The sequence below is a fragment of the Notamacropus eugenii genome, chromosome 5 (assembly GCF_028372415.1).
Source record: "Notamacropus eugenii isolate mMacEug1 chromosome 5, mMacEug1.pri_v2, whole genome shotgun sequence".
NCBI lineage: Eukaryota > Metazoa > Chordata > Mammalia > Diprotodontia > Macropodidae > Notamacropus > Notamacropus eugenii.
The window spans coordinates 221,807,080-221,825,403 of record NC_092876.1 but is presented as its reverse complement, the minus strand read 5'-3'; the positions used below and the strand labels follow the sequence as shown (position 1 = coordinate 221,825,403).

At 38.7% G+C, this 18,324-nt stretch overlaps 1 protein-coding gene across 1 annotated transcript in view; it reads left to right on the top strand.

Moving 5' to 3' along the window:
• IFIH1 (interferon induced with helicase C domain 1) overlaps positions 1–18,324 on the top strand; it is a 99,885-nt gene that overhangs the window by 64,017 nt on the left and 17,544 nt on the right. The window contains exons 6-10 of the mRNA XM_072612160.1: positions 6,930–7,140; positions 7,798–8,015; positions 11,814–11,930; positions 14,854–14,977; positions 16,764–17,030. Of these exons, the coding sequence (XP_072468261.1) occupies positions 6,930–7,140; positions 7,798–8,015; positions 11,814–11,930; positions 14,854–14,977; positions 16,764–17,030 (937 nt within the window). The remainder of the gene's footprint in view (positions 1–6,929; positions 7,141–7,797; positions 8,016–11,813; positions 11,931–14,853; positions 14,978–16,763; positions 17,031–18,324) is intronic.

Genomic DNA, 18,324 nt, shown 5'->3' with positions numbered 1-18,324 from the left:
CCCTGAGCCATAACCAAGGCCCCCCAAAATGGTGTCATCTGTCACTGCAAATGCTCTTACTCCTTGTGGTCCTTCACATGGCTGAAAGCATCAGCTTAGCTCTCTGTCTTGGAACCAAAACCAAGGACTCTGTTGTCCTGCAAGTGACCATAGCCAGCAGGGCCCCTGCCTCTTTAGGACTGCACTCACCAGCATTCAGCCCCCCCTCACCCACAGCTGTAACCCAGACCTGTCTGATCAGTACATGTGGAGCCTGGTGAGCTGTCCAACCCCACACTGTCTGTGGGGTGAAAGTTCCTGAAGCTGAGGCTTCCTTCTACACAGCTACCCCCAGGGCTTATTTTTTGTTGATTTGGTGGTATCCATCCCAGGTATCTGCACTTCAGTCAAGCCAGATTGGGCCACCAGGAGGTCAGGTCTTTCCTGGTATCTTCCCAAGTTGTCTTATGCTGAATAATTGCTTTACCTTGATTTTTAATTATTAATTAAAATTATTTGTGAGGGAATTTGGGAGAGCTGGGTAATTTCCTGCCTTATTCCATCACCTTCCAAGAATCCTCTCTGACTCCATCATTTTTTTTTTTATTTAACTTTTAACATTTATTTTCACAAAATTTTGGGTTACAAATTTTCTCCCCTTTTATCCCCTCCCCCCCCAAAACCACGCATTCTAATTGCCCCTGTGACCAATCTGCTCTCTCTTCTATCCTCCCTCTCTGCCCTTGTCTCCGTCTTCTCTTTTGTCCTGTAGGGCCAGATAGCTTTCTTTACCCCTTAATCTGTATTTCTTATTTCCTAGTGGTAAGAACATTACAGTTGATCCTAACACTTTGAGTTCCAACTTCTTTAGCTCCCTCCCTCTCCACCCCTTCCCTTTGGAAGACAAGCAATTCAATATAGGCCAAATCTGTGTAGTTTTGCAAATGATTTCCATACTAGTTGTGTTGTATAGGACTAACTATATTTCCCTCCATCCTATCCTGTCCCCCATTACTTCTATTCTCTTATGATCCTTTCCCTCCCCATAAGTGTCGACCTCGGATTGCATTCTCCTCCCCATGCCCTCCCCTCTATCCTCCCCCCCACCCTGCTTGTGCCCTTGTCCCCCACTCTCCTGTATTGTGAGATAGGTTTTCCTATCAAAATGAGTGTGCATTTTATTCTTTCCTTTAGTGGAATATGATGAGAGTAGACCTCATGTTTTTCTTTCGCCTCCCCTCTTTATCCCTCCACTAATAAGTCTTTTGCTTGCCTCTTTTATGAGAGATAATTTGCCCCATTCAATTTCTCCCTTTCTCCTCCCAATATTTCTCTTTCACTGCTTGATTTCATTTTTTTTTTTTAAGATATGATCCCATCCTCTTCAATTCACTCTGTGCACTCTGTCTCTATGTATGTGTGCGTGTGTGCATGTGTGTGTGTGTACTCCCACCCAGTACCCAGATACTGAAATGTTTCAAGAGTTACAAATATTGTCTTTCCATGTAGGAATGTAAACAGTTCAACTTTAGTAAGTCCCTTATGACTTCTCTTTGCTGTTCACCTTTTCATGGTTCTCTTCATTCTTGTGTTTGAAAGTCAAATTTTCTTTTCAGCTCTGGTCTTTTCATCAAGAAAATTTGAAAATCCTCTATTTCATTGAAAGACCATTTTTTCTCCTGAAGTATTATACTCAGTTTTGCTGGGTAGGTGATTCTTGGTTTTAGTCCTAGTTCCTTTGACTTCTGGAATATCCTATTCCATTCCCTTCAATCCCTTAATGTAGAGGGTGCTAGATCTTGTGTTATCCTGATTGTATTTCCACAATACTTGAATTGTTTCTTTCTAGCTGCTTGCAATATTTTCTCTTTCACCTGGGAATTCTGGAATTTGGCCACAATGTTCCTAGGAGTTTCTCTTTTTGGATCTCTTTCATGCGGTGTTCTGTGGATTCCTTGAATATTTATTTTGCCCTCTGGTTCTAGAATCTCAGGGCAGTTTTCCTTGATAATTTCATGGAAGATGATGTCTAGGCTCTTCTTTTGATCATGGTTTTCAGGTAGTCCCAGAATTTTTACATTGTCTCTCCTGAATCTATTTTCCAGGTCAGTTGTTTTTCCAATAAGATATTTCACATTATCTTCCATTTTTCCAGTCTTCTCGCTATGTTCTGTGATATCTGTCTTTCTCACAAAGTCCTTAGCGTCCATCTGTGCCATTCTAGTTTTGAAAGAACTATTTTCTTCAGTGAGCTTTTGAATCTCCTTTTCCATTTGGCTACTTCTGCTTTTGAAAGCATTCTTCTCCTCATTGGCTTTTTGAACCTCTTTTGCCAATTGAGTTAGGCTAGTTTTCAAGGTGTTAATTTCTTCAACATTTTTTTGGTTCTCCTTTAGCAGGGAGCTGATCTGCTTTTCATGCTTCTCTTTCATCCCTCTCATTTCTCTTCCCAGTTTTTCCTCCACCTCTCTAACTTGATTTTCAAAATTCTTTTTGAGCTCTTCCATGGCCTGAGCCCATTGGGTGTGCTGGGACACAGAATCCTTGATTTCTGTGTCTTTGCCTGATGGTAAGCATTGTTCTTCCTCATCAGAAAGGAAGGGAGGAAATGTCTGTTCTCCAAGAAAGTAGCCTTCAATAGTTTTATTTCTTTTCCCTTTTCTGGGCATTCTCCCCAGCCAGTGACTTGACCTCTGAATATTCTCCTCACACCCACCTCGCCTCCTGGTCCTCCCAGCCAGCGTTTGGGGACTGAGATTCAAATGCTGCTTCCTGCCTTAGGGCTTTTGGCGGGGGCAGGGCTGCTATTCAGTGTGAGAATTAAGTTCAGGTGGTCAGGTCGGGGCAGGGCCACCTCTCAGGCTCAGTTCCCTCAGGGGGTTTATGTACAGACCTTCCACAATGGATCCAGGCTCCCGCCCGCTTGGGGAGCCCCTGTCTGCAGCTGCCTCTCAGCTTCTATCTCCCGGGGGGGGGGGGGCCTGAGCCATGGGGGCACCCCACTCCCCTCTCGACCCACCAAAGAGACTCTCTCACCGACCCCCGTCACCTGTGGGTGGAGGGGCTTGTGCCACCGCTGGAGATCCCGTCCCTGAAGCCTGCTCGGATCTGTACCTCTCGGAGCCCTGGCCGCCGCAGGTCTAGGCTGGGCTCCGCATCTGCAGCGCAACGGACCTTTTGCGAGAGGTTTGCAGGTCCCTCTGTGGGTGGAGGGACCCGCGTGGCCGCTGGAGATCCCGTCCCCGTAGCCCGCTCGGATCTTTTCCTCACGGTGTCGCGGCCGCTGCAGGGCTGCCCTCTGCTCCCAGTCCCAGCACCCAGTCCGCAGCGTGAAGGACCCCCCACGAGAGGTTTGCAGGTCTCTCCGGAACAGAAATCTCCCTCGCTCCAATATTCCGTGGCCTCTGGGTGCAGAATTCACCGTGAGTTGGTCCCCTCTAGCCGTTCTGTGGGTTGTGGGTTTGGAGCTATGTGTATGTGCGTCTTTCTACTCTGCCATCTTGGCTTCGCCCCTGACTACATCATTTTTAGTCATTAATTAAATCTCTGCTTGTTCAGATGAGCATAACTAAAAAATTGAAGCACCTTTGTAACTTTTTCCAAATTATGCTCACCGCCCTCTAGAAGTACCAGAAAGCATTATGACCAAATCTCTTGGGATTCTTTCGTATGTGGCCATGAATTGTTGGAGCTGTAAAACACAGGTTTTGGTTCCTGAGGGAAAATAGACTACTGAATCAAGGCTAAAATTTCCAGGAATAGACATTGCCTGACATTCTGTTATCACATAACTTTTGTGACTGATGAGCATAAAGTTTTTATATATGTAGCTTGTGACTGATTTATACTGGCTTTTATAGGTATACATACACTTATATGTGTGTGTATGTGTATACACACACACATATATAAGCATATATGTGTATACTTATGTACATACACACATACACACAAATAATGCATATAATTCTTTGGATTCATTCAGCTGTCACATAAGAGAGATGTATGTGGAACCATTTTGCATTGAAGTCATTCACTGGATTTCTCATTCTCTTTGACCTTCCCACTCTTTTAGTGAAACTGTTATCCTTCCTGGAAATCTTCCCTTCTATTCACTTCTCTGACAATACAGTGACTCTGCCCAAGTTATCTTAACTACTCTTTATTAAAATCATGTTTTGTTTTAGCTGTTCCTCCACTGCATTCCCATAACTTTTGGTATTGTTCAAGGGCCAGTTCTTGGCTCGCTTCTCTTTTCTCTCTATAAAACCTACCATAGAGAATTTATCTATTCTCATGGCATCAACAATAAGTTACGTTTATGACTCCCATATCTGAATCTCTTGTCCTAATTCCTAAACTAAACACCAGCTTGTCCTTTACACTTGAATTATAAACTTAAAAAGTTCAAAACTGAGCTCATTTTCTGTAATTTCTGATAGATTTTTAGTCTTTTCTCTCTCCCTGTCCATGACATTAGCATTCTCACAGACATTGAGAGCCAAGATTTCATTCATCACTCATTCATCCATCTCATCCATCCCTTATACATAGTTATATAATAATGGGAACTTAGCATTGGAAGAAATTAATAATTCTTTAATGCAAATCTCCTGCCAAGTCAAGAATTTCTACAATATCCACAACAGATAGTCATCCAGTCTTTGCTTGGAATTCCAATGAAAATGAACTAGAAGAAGAAGGAATCAAGTTCCATTTTTGGATAGCTCTATTAAATTTTTTTTCCTTATGTTGATCCCAAAGGTACCTCTCTGTAAATTCTACCCATTAACCCTAGTACTTCCCCATGGAGTTAGATGGAATAAATCTAATCTGTCCTTCATGTGACAACCCTTCAAACAGTTATTATTCCTTCCTAAACTTTCTCATTCCAGACATCCCTAGTTTTTCAACAGTTCATCAAACAAGCCAGAATTTGGCAACATCCTTCTCAAAATGTGGTTCCCAGTATTGGAGGTATCATTGTAGCTGTGTTCTGAGCAGTGTGGGTGCAATCTGACTAATGCAGAAGACAGTTAACTCCTTTGTTCTTTCTAGGCAGTCTAAGACTATGCTTTCTTTGACAACAACATAACACTCACAGGGACCTTATAGTCAAACAAAACCCACAAGTTGTTACTAACGAACTACTAAGTTAGGTTTCCTTGATCCTATGCTTATGAAGTTCATTTTGTGTAGTGTGTGTGTGAGTGTGTATTTGTTTGTATGTGTATGGGGGAAATGATAAGTAAGATTTTACATTTATCATGTTATTATTAACATTATCATTCTACCTTGCTATCATCAGTCAGGTAGCATTTATTAAGGATCTGCTATGGGTCAGGCACTGCCCTAGGCTCTGGGGATACAATCTTGCCCTTTGACTTCTTTTTAGCTTCTTGTCAATCATAGATTTGGTAAGCGTGTCTCATTCTGTTTTCATATGGACTGTTCAGTGAGACATGAAACAGAATGTGACCGAGGGAAGAGTGTAAGTGAACCCCTATATAAACTCTGTGATCATTGAATCATATCTGTCTTTTGTTTCAACGTAAAAGATGTTTTTCTAAGGATCTAGCTTTCCTCTTCCTTGGTGATTACAATCTTTAAGGTGGCATAGTACTTTCTGCCAAGTTTTTAAATTTCAAATTTCCATATCACCAACTATTTCTTGCTCATCATTTCCTTTTCTTTATTGATCTCCTTTGCTGACTCTTTATTCTCCTTGAAGCTAAATTTCCCATAAAGTTCTAATCTTGACCTTCTTCTCTTCTCTCTCTACACTCTCTTTTGACAATCTCATACTCTCAGATAAATCACCTTTAAATCTACATCTCCACCCTATATTCTAGTCCCATATTTCCAACTACTTGCTGTATTATATAACTACACAGCAATATCTTTGCAACATCTCTGACTCAGTGTACCCATGAGTAAACTTTCCATCTTTGTTGTTCAAAGATGTTCATCCCAAACTTGCTGCATTGATGTGTTTGTTACCCCCAATCCTGCAGACCAGTCATACCCTTATAAAATCTCAGTTTTCATTCTTTCCCCTCATTGCCCCACTCCACACATCCAATCAATTGCTAGATTTCTATAGTTTCTACCTCTTTATTACCTCTTTTCTCTGCTTCTTCCTTTCTACCCCCTCCCCACAAAAAAGTTCATTAAAGTCCTTATAACTTCCTGCCTTTGGTCTCCTGACAAGTCTTTCTACCCCTTCACCATTCCATTCTGTGCTCTACTGTACCATTACAGTTTCATTATCGTTCATGATTTCAGTTATCCTTAATTCATTTGTTCATTCAACAGTATGTCTTGAGGTAGAATTGTTATTCAGGTTAGAGCAAAGTATCTGCTAAACACTTTGCTTGCCTTACCTGCATGGTAACTCTCAATGAACCTTATTCTCAAGGATCTTACAATCCAAAAGGGAGAAGGGAATGTACAAATATGATACAAAAGAAAGTGAGATAAGTGTAAAGGAGAGTGTCAGGCATAGTGCTGTGAACAATTTGAGGAGAAATCAACTAGAAGATGGGGTCAGGGAAAGATTCATGAAAAAGTTGGTCCCTGAATTAGAGCAATCAGTAGTTATCATCTGGCCCTGGTTGCCAAAGCTCTTGTCCACTAGAACGATCACACTTTCTTCCTTATTAGGGCCATGACAGCCCTTCTGTTGTAGGGTATAACAAGCATGGCATCAGTGTGAGGTCTACTGAAGGCTCTGCAGTGGATTTATTTTTCCACTCCATTTAAGAATCCTTTGACCCCTTTAGTCAGAAGGCATATAGAGAAGCATTCCTTGAGTCTGTTCACCTTCTGAGAAAGAACAATTTGCATTTGTAAAAGGTGAGGGAGTTTTTGAAATAGGATATCAGTAATTACTGGATTGATATTAAGATTAACTTGGCCTTTTTTTTTTCTACTTTGGGTGTATTATTTAGGTACCATTAGTTGAACAGCACTTCCGTAAAGAGTTTAAACCGTTCTTGAAGAAATGGTATCAAGTCATTGGACTAAGTGGTGATTCCCAACTGAAAATATCATTCCCAGAAGTTGTAAAATCCAATGATGTTATTATCAGTACAGCTCAAATCTTGGAGAATTCCCTTTTGAATTCAGAGAATGGAGAGGATGATGGTGTCCAGTTATCAGGTAGTTATTGACTAAGGGAGTTTTATTTTTGTGAATAGAAGTTGAAAGGTCTTTGATATAAAGAAAAAGAGACCTTGATATGGTTGGTATTTTATCACTTTTTCCATTTATTTTTCCAATCTTTTTGTTAGGGAGTACTTTGATTTTATTCATAGTAGAAGGTCACTTTATTAGATCTGTGTGTGGAACAAAATCACTCTCAGTTGTTGGGAGAAAGGGGATTGTACAAAAGCAACAGAATAGAAGATTTAAAGAGAAGATGTTAAATATTAAACTTCCATAACATTTTTAAGGAATAAAACAATTTAGCCACCATTTTTCAATTTGGGGATAGAAAATATGGAGTGACCTTGGATAAGTTTCACACACACACACCGCTTTTTAAGCCTCGTATCTTCATCTATAAAATTTAAGGGGTTGAAGTTCATGACCTATAAAGGCCCTTCTAGTTCTAAATCTTATTAAACCTTTAAGGTAATAATGGTTACTTGAAAAATCATGTTATCATTCTGTGACAAATGAAATGTTGCCTTTTTAATTAAATAGCCCTCATGAGGCATACATGTGAAAAATAATATGTTTTTAAAATTGTAGTTTGATACTATAAACTCAGAGTTCATTTGAAAGAATAATTTGAAGAATTTTAATTTTCTCCAGACTTTTCCCTCATCATTATTGATGAATGCCATCATACCAACAAAGAAGCTGTCTATAATAATATAATGACACGTTATTTGAAACAAAAAATGAAGAACTTGCGATTAAAGAAGGAAAATAAGCCAGTGGTACCTCAACCTCAGATACTTGGACTGACAGCTTCACCTGGTGTGGGAGGGGCCAAAAAGCAAGCTAAAGCTGAAGAACATATTTTAAGAGTAAGTAATTACTTTGAAAGTGAGTAATTTAAAAGTAATATTGTACACTGTAGAAGAAGCAGTGTCATAGAGTGGATTGAGAGCCTGGCTCCTGGGCAGGTTCAGGTATTGCCTCTGATACACTGGCGATGGTAAAAGTGGTCAGTCCAGTCTCTTAATCTCTCACTGACCAAAGCAACTGCCTTAGACCGTAAATTACAGAGAGAGGTGCAGAGCTGCATTGTTAAAGAAGTTCCCTCCCTGGGAATTCCTTATTGTGTTGAAATCACAGGTCCAGTTCAAAGGTGAATTATACCTTTTAACTTTTACTGATGTGTTGGTTTGAAATTTTAGTGTTATGTTCATTAATGTTCAATGGAATGAACAGAGAGGAAATGTTCAATGATTTATATTTAAGGGAAATTAATATGTACACACAGAAAATCTGGATAGATAACCTTCAGCAAAACACTGATTCACCTGTTTATATTTGAAAGGGAACATTATCACATCAGCTAAGGAAGAGGATCATATTTAATAACCTGAGGAAAAATTAATTATCTTCTTTTTTTGACAGAAAGGCATTGAGATATGGGAAGAGCACTGTACTTGTCATAAAGAGACACGTTAAAATCTCAAATTTGTCACTTGCAAGATTTGAGGTTTGAGTCACGGCTTCACTACTACTTGTGTGATCTGAAGCATGACATTTAATTTCTTTAAGCTGTCACTTCCTCAGCTGTTAAAAAAAAGGGGGGGCATAGTAATGCCTGCCCTACCTGGATTATATGACTTTTGTGCAGCCCACATGATCTTTTAAAGGGCTTTACAAAATGGGAAAGGCTATTCAAGTGCATGTTTTTGTAAACTTAATGGCCTTAATGCCCAGTTCAGTCTTTCTCTTCTTTCCAACTCCTGCCATCGTACTCGGGGACTTCAAGATCTATGCTAAAATTTCCTCAAACATCCTAAATTCTCAGGTCAACTTACTCCTCTCTTATGACTTACTTCTCCACCTACATACAGAGATGGCCATACAAAGAAATATACATCAGCAAAGGAAGAATTTATTAAATATGAAAGCTTCCATTTTATACTGGGAGGATTGTATTTATTCCCCAGTGAGATGGATGTCCAAAAGTGGCACATTCCTCTGAATTGCTTTCTATCTAATGCAGTATTCTGATTTCTGACTTGGACAAAATCTACCCACAGCACCATCCTATCATTTTGACACAAAAAAATAAGAATGGAGAAGAAAACACAAACCTGGTGACTTCTGTGATGAAAGAAGTGTTACATCCCATGTCTTATAAGTCCCAAGAGTAACCACAAAGAAAAGTTCTGCAGTTTGTAGAACAGAAAGAGTGCAGGCCTGGAGTTAGGAAGACCTGAGTTCAAATCCAGACTCAGACACTATCTAGCTGTGGGATTTTGGGCAAAGATCTCTTTGCCTCAGTTAACTGAACTATAAAATGGTGATAATGAATGGCACCTACCTCCCAGGATTATTGTGAGGATAAAATGAAATAATATCTGTAAAGTGCTTAGTACGGTGCCTGGCACACTGTAGGCATTATATAAGTATTAGCTATTAGTTATTGTTATTAATAGCTAATATTTACATAATGCCTACTATGTGAAAAAAAGATTTACATGATAACTATTATATATTTAAAAGGAATAGCAAGTTGTATATAATAGATTGCAGTTTCATGTATAATCATCTTTTTTTTTTAAAAAAATACCGTTATGGAAATTCTTGTTTTATTCCATAAATTAAAAATCAAAGAAATAAAAATTTAAAAATGTTAACTATAAGTTATTATTATCACACAAATGTTTAAGAGTTACAAGGAGCACTTGGTACTAATGAATATGGACATAGATTTCATTTAATTCAATTCAGTTCAGTAACCAACAGTGTCGACTATATAGAAGGCTCTATGCAAAAGAAGCACAGATTAAGTTTGTGTCATAAGCTGCATTCAGTAAAGTTAGTGCAACACAGTTCCATTTCTTCTACCTATATTTTGGTCACCCCAAACTCAGATTGTTGCTGTTTTTATATAGTGCGTTAAACCAACTATGTGATAAGCCTCAACCCAAATCTAGAACACTAGTATACACAGCTTCTATCTTTATCAAAGAGTTCTGTGAGCATATCTCCCAATAAATCTGTAGGGGACACAGTCATCAAAGTATTGCAATTTTCTCCATCTTCATTCATCAGCATGTGTATTGGAATGAAGGTGGAGAATAGGAGGCAGTAATCCAGGGCTGGGGCTTGACTAAGCAAGACCTACAGTAGAATTAAGGCACAAGAGACTCAAGGCACAAGAAGAGGATGGTGTAGAGTTGAACTGATTCCTCATGATGTCAAAATGGTGAAGGAAGGAAAGTATAGCCAGTGCAGGGGATTATAGTCTCAGAAAGGATTGGAAGTCATTGTAACAGCAGCTAGCATTTATTATAGTGCTTTAAGGTTTGCAAAGCACTTTTATAAATGTGACCTCATTTTTCTTCCTCACAACAACCCTAGGAGGTAGGTGCTATTATTATCTCCATTTTACACTTAAGGAAATTGAGGTGAACAGACGTAAAATGACTTCCTCATAGTCATACAACTAGTTTGTGTCTAAGGCCAGATTTAAATTAACACCTTCCTCACTCCTGGCCTAGCATGATAGAGATCCAATGAGCTACCTAGATGTCTTGATAAAGAACATGTAAAAAGAAGTGGGATGCTAATAGATCCAGTAAAAGGTTTTCAGAGTTCATGAACGTGGATGTGGTACATTTGTGGTTGATAGCAAGATTAAGGATATGGCCATTTCTGTATGTGGATGTGGTGGGGTGGAAGAGTAGGCCACAGGAAATGAGTAAATAGAACTGATTGCTAAAGGTGTTTAAAGAAAGATCAGTATGGATCTTGAAGTCCCCTGGTATGAGGTTAGTAGTTGGAGAGAAGAGAAAAAATGTGAGATAGGCATTGAACTCATTGAGGAAAAGAGGGAGTGTGTCCTAGAGGTCATAAATTAATTTGTTGTTAAATATAAACTGAATGAACCTCAAAGGAAAAGAAGTTACTGAGTTTTGGTGATAGAGGCCAAGCCTTACAGTGGCAGTGATGAACAAGGAGTATTCTATCTCCCACATGTGACCATGAAGTGGGAGACAAGAGTGAAATTGTAGGAGTGTGCTGGTAAATATATAAAAACTGATGTTCTGAGAAGAAAACCACTATATATGCATGTGGCACACTCTTAAGTTTAGTCTACATGATCAACTTCTCCATCACTTTCTTAAGTCTAGACAGTCAACTAAACAACATATGAAACTCTGCTTTGTAGCATTTGATGATTTGTGAAATGTAAACGCTCAAATTTTCACAAGCTGGTTAGAGCTGGTTCCAGCACCCTCCTGGCTTGAGGGGTTTAAGAAAAAGTGAGAGGAAGAGCAGGACTTGAACATTGGCAATCTAGGTTTCAGAATCACTGGGATGAGGAGGAAAATCATTGAGGAATGAATTCAGATAGATTATCATTGTCCATAGAGGTTCAGCTTGGGAGTGCAATTGTCCCAGGGCATTAAGCACCAGTGTGTGGCTGGAAGGAGCAGTCAGGGAGATGTGCCCATGCTGGGGTAAATGGTGTAGGGTTTGCTCAGCTGGAGAGAATGCCTAGAGCACCTATAAGCAAGCAGAGCAAGTAAGAAGTGTTGTCTCTTTCTTACATGAGAAAGACTTCTGTTTCAAATTGAGTCCAATATGTGAATGAAAAATTATTGTTTATGTATTGAAAACTTTTCTTTTTACAGATATGTGCTAATCTTGATGCATGTACAATTATCACTGTTAAAGAAAATGCTGCCCTTTTAAAGGAACAAGTGAAGGAACCTTATAAGAAGTTTGTGATTGCAGATGACAACAGAGAAGTAGGTTTGGAATTTCTGTACTGTATTTATACAGATGATGTCTTTAAAATCAAAAGTAATCATTGTTTCAGGTTTTAAAAAAGTACCCTTCCTTCCTAAAGCCTTGTCATCCAAAATTATTAGAAAATAAAACCTCAGTTTGGGGATTATGCGTTGATAGCAAGGAAAAAAAACTGTAACAGTCTTTTTCCTCTTTTCTCAGTTTTGGCTTTCTGGTGCAGATAAGTGTTAGAGAACACTTGCTGGACAAAGTTTTAGGGTAGTACTTCACTTGAGCCTTGATCATCTTGCAGAATTCTATTACTGTTAAGCTAAAACACTGTTACTCTTCCAAAAATTCTGAAATAGTGATAATAATAACTAACATTGATAGCACTTACTGTGTGCCTTGTACTGTGCTAAGTGCTTTAAAAACATTATCTCATTTGATCTTCACAGTAATCCTGGGAGGCAGGTGCTGTTATTTTCCCATTTTACATTTGAGGAAAATGAGGCAAACACAAATTAAGTGATTTGCGAAGTGTCACAGGGCTAGTTAGTAAGTGCCTGAGGCAGGAATTTGAATATTACTCTAGACCCAATGCTTTATCCATTGTACCATCTGGGATACTATGGTGATGGTAGTCCTGACTTCTGTAAATACTATTTGGGATTTTTTAAAGAAAATATTCTACTGAAAAATAATGAGTTCTGTTCATTTGTAGATTTATTGTAGGTGTATGTGCGTATAGCAGAAGCTCTGGAGCTACTATGCCTGCCCTTCACTTGCTCTGGCAGGTCAAAAGCCTGGAGGTAGGCCAGCTACTTCTTGCCTCAGGACTGTAGGGGACCCTGAGCAGCGAGAATACTATAGCACATGAGCCCCTATTAGTGTGGTTTTCCTGTTTGTTTTCCATTGATGTTAATTAGCCAACCAGACTTAATTGGCTTTTAGAAACAGGTGGTAACTAAGGTAGTTAATAGTGTAGTAAAGTATACTTATAGTATAGCATAGTATAGTATAGTGTAGTGTAGTGTAGTGTAGCATAGTGTAGTATAGTATTAGAGTACATTGGTAAAGCCATCTCTCCAAACTGGAGATGTATGTACATACAAAGTCCGGGGGAAAGTGAGCTCTCAAGAGTAGATCACATGTGGCAAACTGGATAACTTCCCAGATCCTAGGAATCCTTTTGGCAGAAGTCCTTTCTTCCCTTTCATGGGGCTCTCATAATTCTCCTTACATATCTTATAGATTTTTCTGGGCTCTTAGTAGAGTCCTGAAACTCTTTCCTCATCATGTATAATTTGTCCTGGAATCCAAACACAAGCAGTTCCATTGGCTGTTCTAAGGAAAATATGAGACTATCTCTGAGAAGTCTAATTCTTCCAGACTCTCAAAGTTCATAAGGATCTCCTCTGAACAGATGGAGGGGGGCAGGCAGAGACAGAGACTTTTTTCCTCTTCCTTAAGTAATTTGGTCTCAAGGACTTAGCTAGAACTAATCTCTCCTCTAGATTGCTAGACACAGGAATGCAGGGTTCTGAACTGATTTTACCATCTTATAGAAGACCCACAAGCAACAATTGAATCCATTCAGCCAATCTCAATGCATCTTCTATGCAGTGTCACTCAGTTTCACACAATGGATTTCACTCCTTCCAAACTGATCAGTGACATCTCATAATTGATCTAATGTCCTTGATGAATTGATTAATTCATTAGGGGTATTCTCACCTGATAAGATAGAAGGGCACAACATCTTTTTAGTTAACTTCCTTTGGGCTGGAGGTTAATAATTGATTGATTCAGTCAACTTTGCCCTTACCCTTGCATTTACAATTAATTCACTTCATTGAGATTACCTAATTACAAACCTCAATTTGGGCCATTATGATTCCATAGTCAGTCAGTCATTTTATGTATAAGATTAAAAACTAAAACCAATATGTATTTGACCTAACAGGTTTTTGTGTTCTTTCCAAGTATACTTATAGCCAGTCTTTGAAATTTGCTTTTTCTTGCCTTTTATTCAAAACCGTTATATATTTTACTTAGCATTTTTTTAAAAAACCTTAACAATCAAGTATACCAATTTATATAGCAATGGCATGAGCACTACTCTTCTTCCTTTTTTTATTTGTTAGCCCTGATAGGTTGAATTCTGATTTCTGCTTCTCATTTGTATGGGAGCAGTTTCTGATTTTTAAGAAGTTAAAAATTATTTCTGTGTTTATGCTAATCTTCAGCTCTCCTAAGCTGGTAAAAAATAAAAGTGAGACCACTTCTTCAAAGAGAAATGTTTTCTTTAAGTATAGTTAGAGATATTCCCACCAAATATGAAAGTTAATTATCATTCATTAACTCTACTCTGCGAAACTTTTGAATTGCGTATTCCACCAGGGGCAGTATATATTGGTGTGTTCTGTGTATGAGATAGAAAAATGGGAAATGAGGAAGAGGAGGAGGAAAGAGACTAGCGGTTAAGAAGGAGATAAAAAGAGAGAGAACATATGTGTGCATGAACACATAGACATGTATTGGACAGCTAATTGGCACAGTGTATTGAGAGCTCAATCCAGAGTCAAGAAAACCTGGGTTCAGATCTGGTCTCAGTCATGTGACTTGGGGCAAGTCATTTGATTGCTTTCTGTCTCATTTTCCTCAACTGTAAAATGGGAGTAATAATAGCACCTACCTCACAGGGTTGTTGTGAAAACAAAATGAGGTACTGATTGTAAAGTACTTGGCACAATACCTGTCACTTTGTATAAGTTCTATGTAAATTCTAGTTTACTACTGCTATTCTGCTTCATCAGAAATATGCCTTTTTCTTTTCCTGAATATTTTTGCTGAAGTACATGGCAATGTAGATATTATTTTAACAGAAGTCAGTCAGTCACCAGTATAACAGTTATGATTGCTTTATTATTTTATTTCTAGAATCTATTTAAAGAAAAGCTTCTGGAAATAATGACAAGCATTCAAACCTTTTGTCAAATGAATCCAACATCCGATTTTGGGACACAAACCTATGAACAGTGGGTCATTCATCAGGAAAAAAAAGGTAATTTGGGTTTTTGACTCAGAACCTTTTAATTTGATTTATCATATTAATGTTTGAGAAACTCATATTTAACACTGTACATTTTCTTAGATTTATGTATCTGTACATTACAGTTGTAATACAGAGTCAGGATAGAGACCAACATGTCTTGACATTTTGTCAGAGGAAAGAGACACCATGCTATTCAGCTTCTTGACCTTTTTATAATCTCTATCTTATTATGCTTCCCCCCAAAAAAGCCTTCAGGATAAATATTACAGGTTGATATTAAAAGATAAATAGACCTAGCACATTTCTCCCAGTGTTAGTTAAAGAAAACAAGCAATGTAACTGAACTGAGTCAAGGAAGGGCTCAAGTTGCAGCCCCAGACCTTGGAAGTACAGCAGGGCTTCTCCTTTGACAGGGAATGCTATCAGTCAGTATATTTAAACAGTAGGGCGCAGTTGGTTTGGAGGTTATTTTAATTCTTAAACAGTCCCTACACATCCACGTTCAGTGCTGGAGAACTGAGGTCATCTAGTCTAACCCTCTCATTTTTCAGAACTGAGCCCTAGAGAGACTGTGGCTTGACTAAGGGGACACAGCAAGTGGCAGAAGTGGAGATGGCCTTAGTAAGGCCTCAGACTCCAAATCAGTTGCCCTTTGCCCCATACTGTGCTGCCTCCTGATGAAGAGTTTCTAGTGGAGTAAGATAGCTCTGTTATGGCTTCCTGGGTTCACCATGTTTGCACAAGAGGAAAGGCAGTGCAGCAGAATCATAGAATCAGGAAGGGAGAAAGTATGGCTGTTGGTACTGGAAGACAGTACCTTAACATTTCCACTTATTCAGAAGCAGCCTGCTGCTAGCATACATGCACACATGCATACATAGATACATACCTACACGTACATGCACAATACATATATGGCAGCCTACAGCTAAGATACAGACGCAGAAATAGATATAGTTATGGCTGCCTTTGTGTGTGTATATGTATGTAAGCATGCTTGTGTGCACACGTGTATGTATATATGTGTATACATGCATAGATGCACGTATATATACATGTGGCAGAATTATATATGCATATATAAATATATACACATATGTACATACAGCAATAGCCACACATGTGTGTACCCATACAGACATGCATATATATATATAATATGTATGTATGCATATATGTTTAAAAGTAATTTTTTGTATATGTGAGGGTGGCCTTTTACAAACCTTAGTTGCAGAGCATTATAGTGTGACAGTAGAGGGAAAAACCAGGAGATGGGTTTGTAGTTATGGTGAGACCTAGGGCTGTGGTCTTCTTTGGTCACTTTGGGTGTGTGCCTTTGTCTGTGTGCCCTCCTGGCTCACTAACCTCATGAGAAACCAGCCAAGAAAGTGGATTGTGTGTGTGTGTGTGTGTGTGTGTGTGTGTGTGTGTGTGTATTTCCTCCCTTGTGTCTGTAGCCATATTGGCAAAATAAGTACTATTTGGGAGTAATGACTGTGCTAGATTCTTGGAGATACCCTTTAGAAATGTCTGACACCACCCCTTTCCTTAGGGCATGCCTGGTACAGATTTAGCGGCATTAGTAATACACATTTGTGCTTTTCACTCTCCTGGAATGCTTTCAGAGCTACTAAGAGTCTAGAAAACTTCAATTGGTTATATCAGATATGGGGCAGCATGGGGGATTGACCTCAAAGTGGAGCAGGTTTGGGGAAGAGTTAGCATTTTATACAGGGATATGTATAACATGACCCTAGATAATATTTTTTTTTATGTCGCTATTTTTTCTTTAAAGCTGCTAGAGAAGGGAATCGCAAAGAACGTGTTTGTGCAGAGCATTTGAGGAAGTACAATGAAGCCCTACAAATCAGTGACACAATCCGAATGATAGATGCGTACCACCACCTCAAAAGTTTCTATAATGATGAAAAGGAGAAGAAGATAGCAGCTCAGGATTTTGATAGTGAGGAGGAGGAGGAGGAGGAAGAGGAGAAAAATGACAATAAAAGGAAGCTGTTGAAATTAGATGAAACAGATATGTTTCTTCTAGATTTATTTTATGGTAAGAATCAATTTTTGTTTAAATTGCAGAGAAACAATTAAATTTAATGTAAGGGGAAGTTTCCTAACAATTAGAACTATCCAAAAGTGGAATGGGGTACTTTAGGAGGTAACGGGGTTTTCCTTCCTCCTAGGATGTCTTCCATGGAAGGGTAGGTGACTGATGGTCGAGGAAGTTGTAGGAGGGAAATCACTCTGGTATAGTTTAGAATACGTAACTTCTGAAGTCATTTCCAATTCAGAGACATTAACTTAAAAAATTTACCCTAACTTAAAGTTAAAATTTTAAAAATTAACATTAACTTAAAAAATCCCCCCAGTAGTATAGCTCCAAGTTTCTTCTCCAGTTCAGAGCCTGATCATGTCCCTTGACATGATTCAGTTTTCAACCATAAGAGAATTTTTTTCTGTTTTCCAGTCTTTTTCTATACTTTTCCTGTCTCTGAGCCATCATTCAAGCTGTTCCTCCATGCTTGGAGCAGTCTGCATCTCTGCCTACTGAAATCTTTCTTTCTTAGCTCAGATGTCACTTCCTCCATAAAACCTTTCTTTATCACCCAGACAGAAAGTGTTCTTTCTCCTTAAGTTTTCTTGCTTGAATTTCTTCTTTGCCTTTATGGAACTCTTGCATAATACTTATTTGTGAATATGTACATATTATTATGCAAGCCACTTGGAGACTATAAATTTTTATCTTTATATGCCTAGTGCCCAGCACAACACATTACATGTGTTGTTGTGTAGTCATTTCAGTCATATTCAGCTCTTCATGACCCCATTTGGGGTTTTCTTGACAAAGATACTGGAATGGTTTGCCATTTCCTTCTCTAGCTCATTTGACAGGTGATAAACTGAGACAGATAGGGTTGAGTGACTTGCCCAGGGTCACATGTTTAGTAAGTGTCTAAGGCTAGATTTGAATTCAGTAGGATTCCTGAGTTCAGAACTCGTTTTCTGTCTGCTATGCCACCTATCTTCCTTATATTGTATATAATATGGATTTAATAAATGGTTGTTGAATTTGAATTCATGCATGAGTCACACATGCTTATCTCTTTGGTAAGAACCTATTTCTAACTAGTTTAGACAGAACTAAATCTTGCCTCTAACACTTAATGGGCTTGTGGCAATTCATTTAACTTCCTTGTTTCAAGTTCAGCTTCCTCTACTTTATCATCTAAGTCATAAACAGGCCATGAGAATTCCACGTCCTGATAAAATCATGGATTATTTGCATATTCATGTATATACTGGATTCTTCATAGAATCACAGAGAAAAAGAGTAATAGGAGATC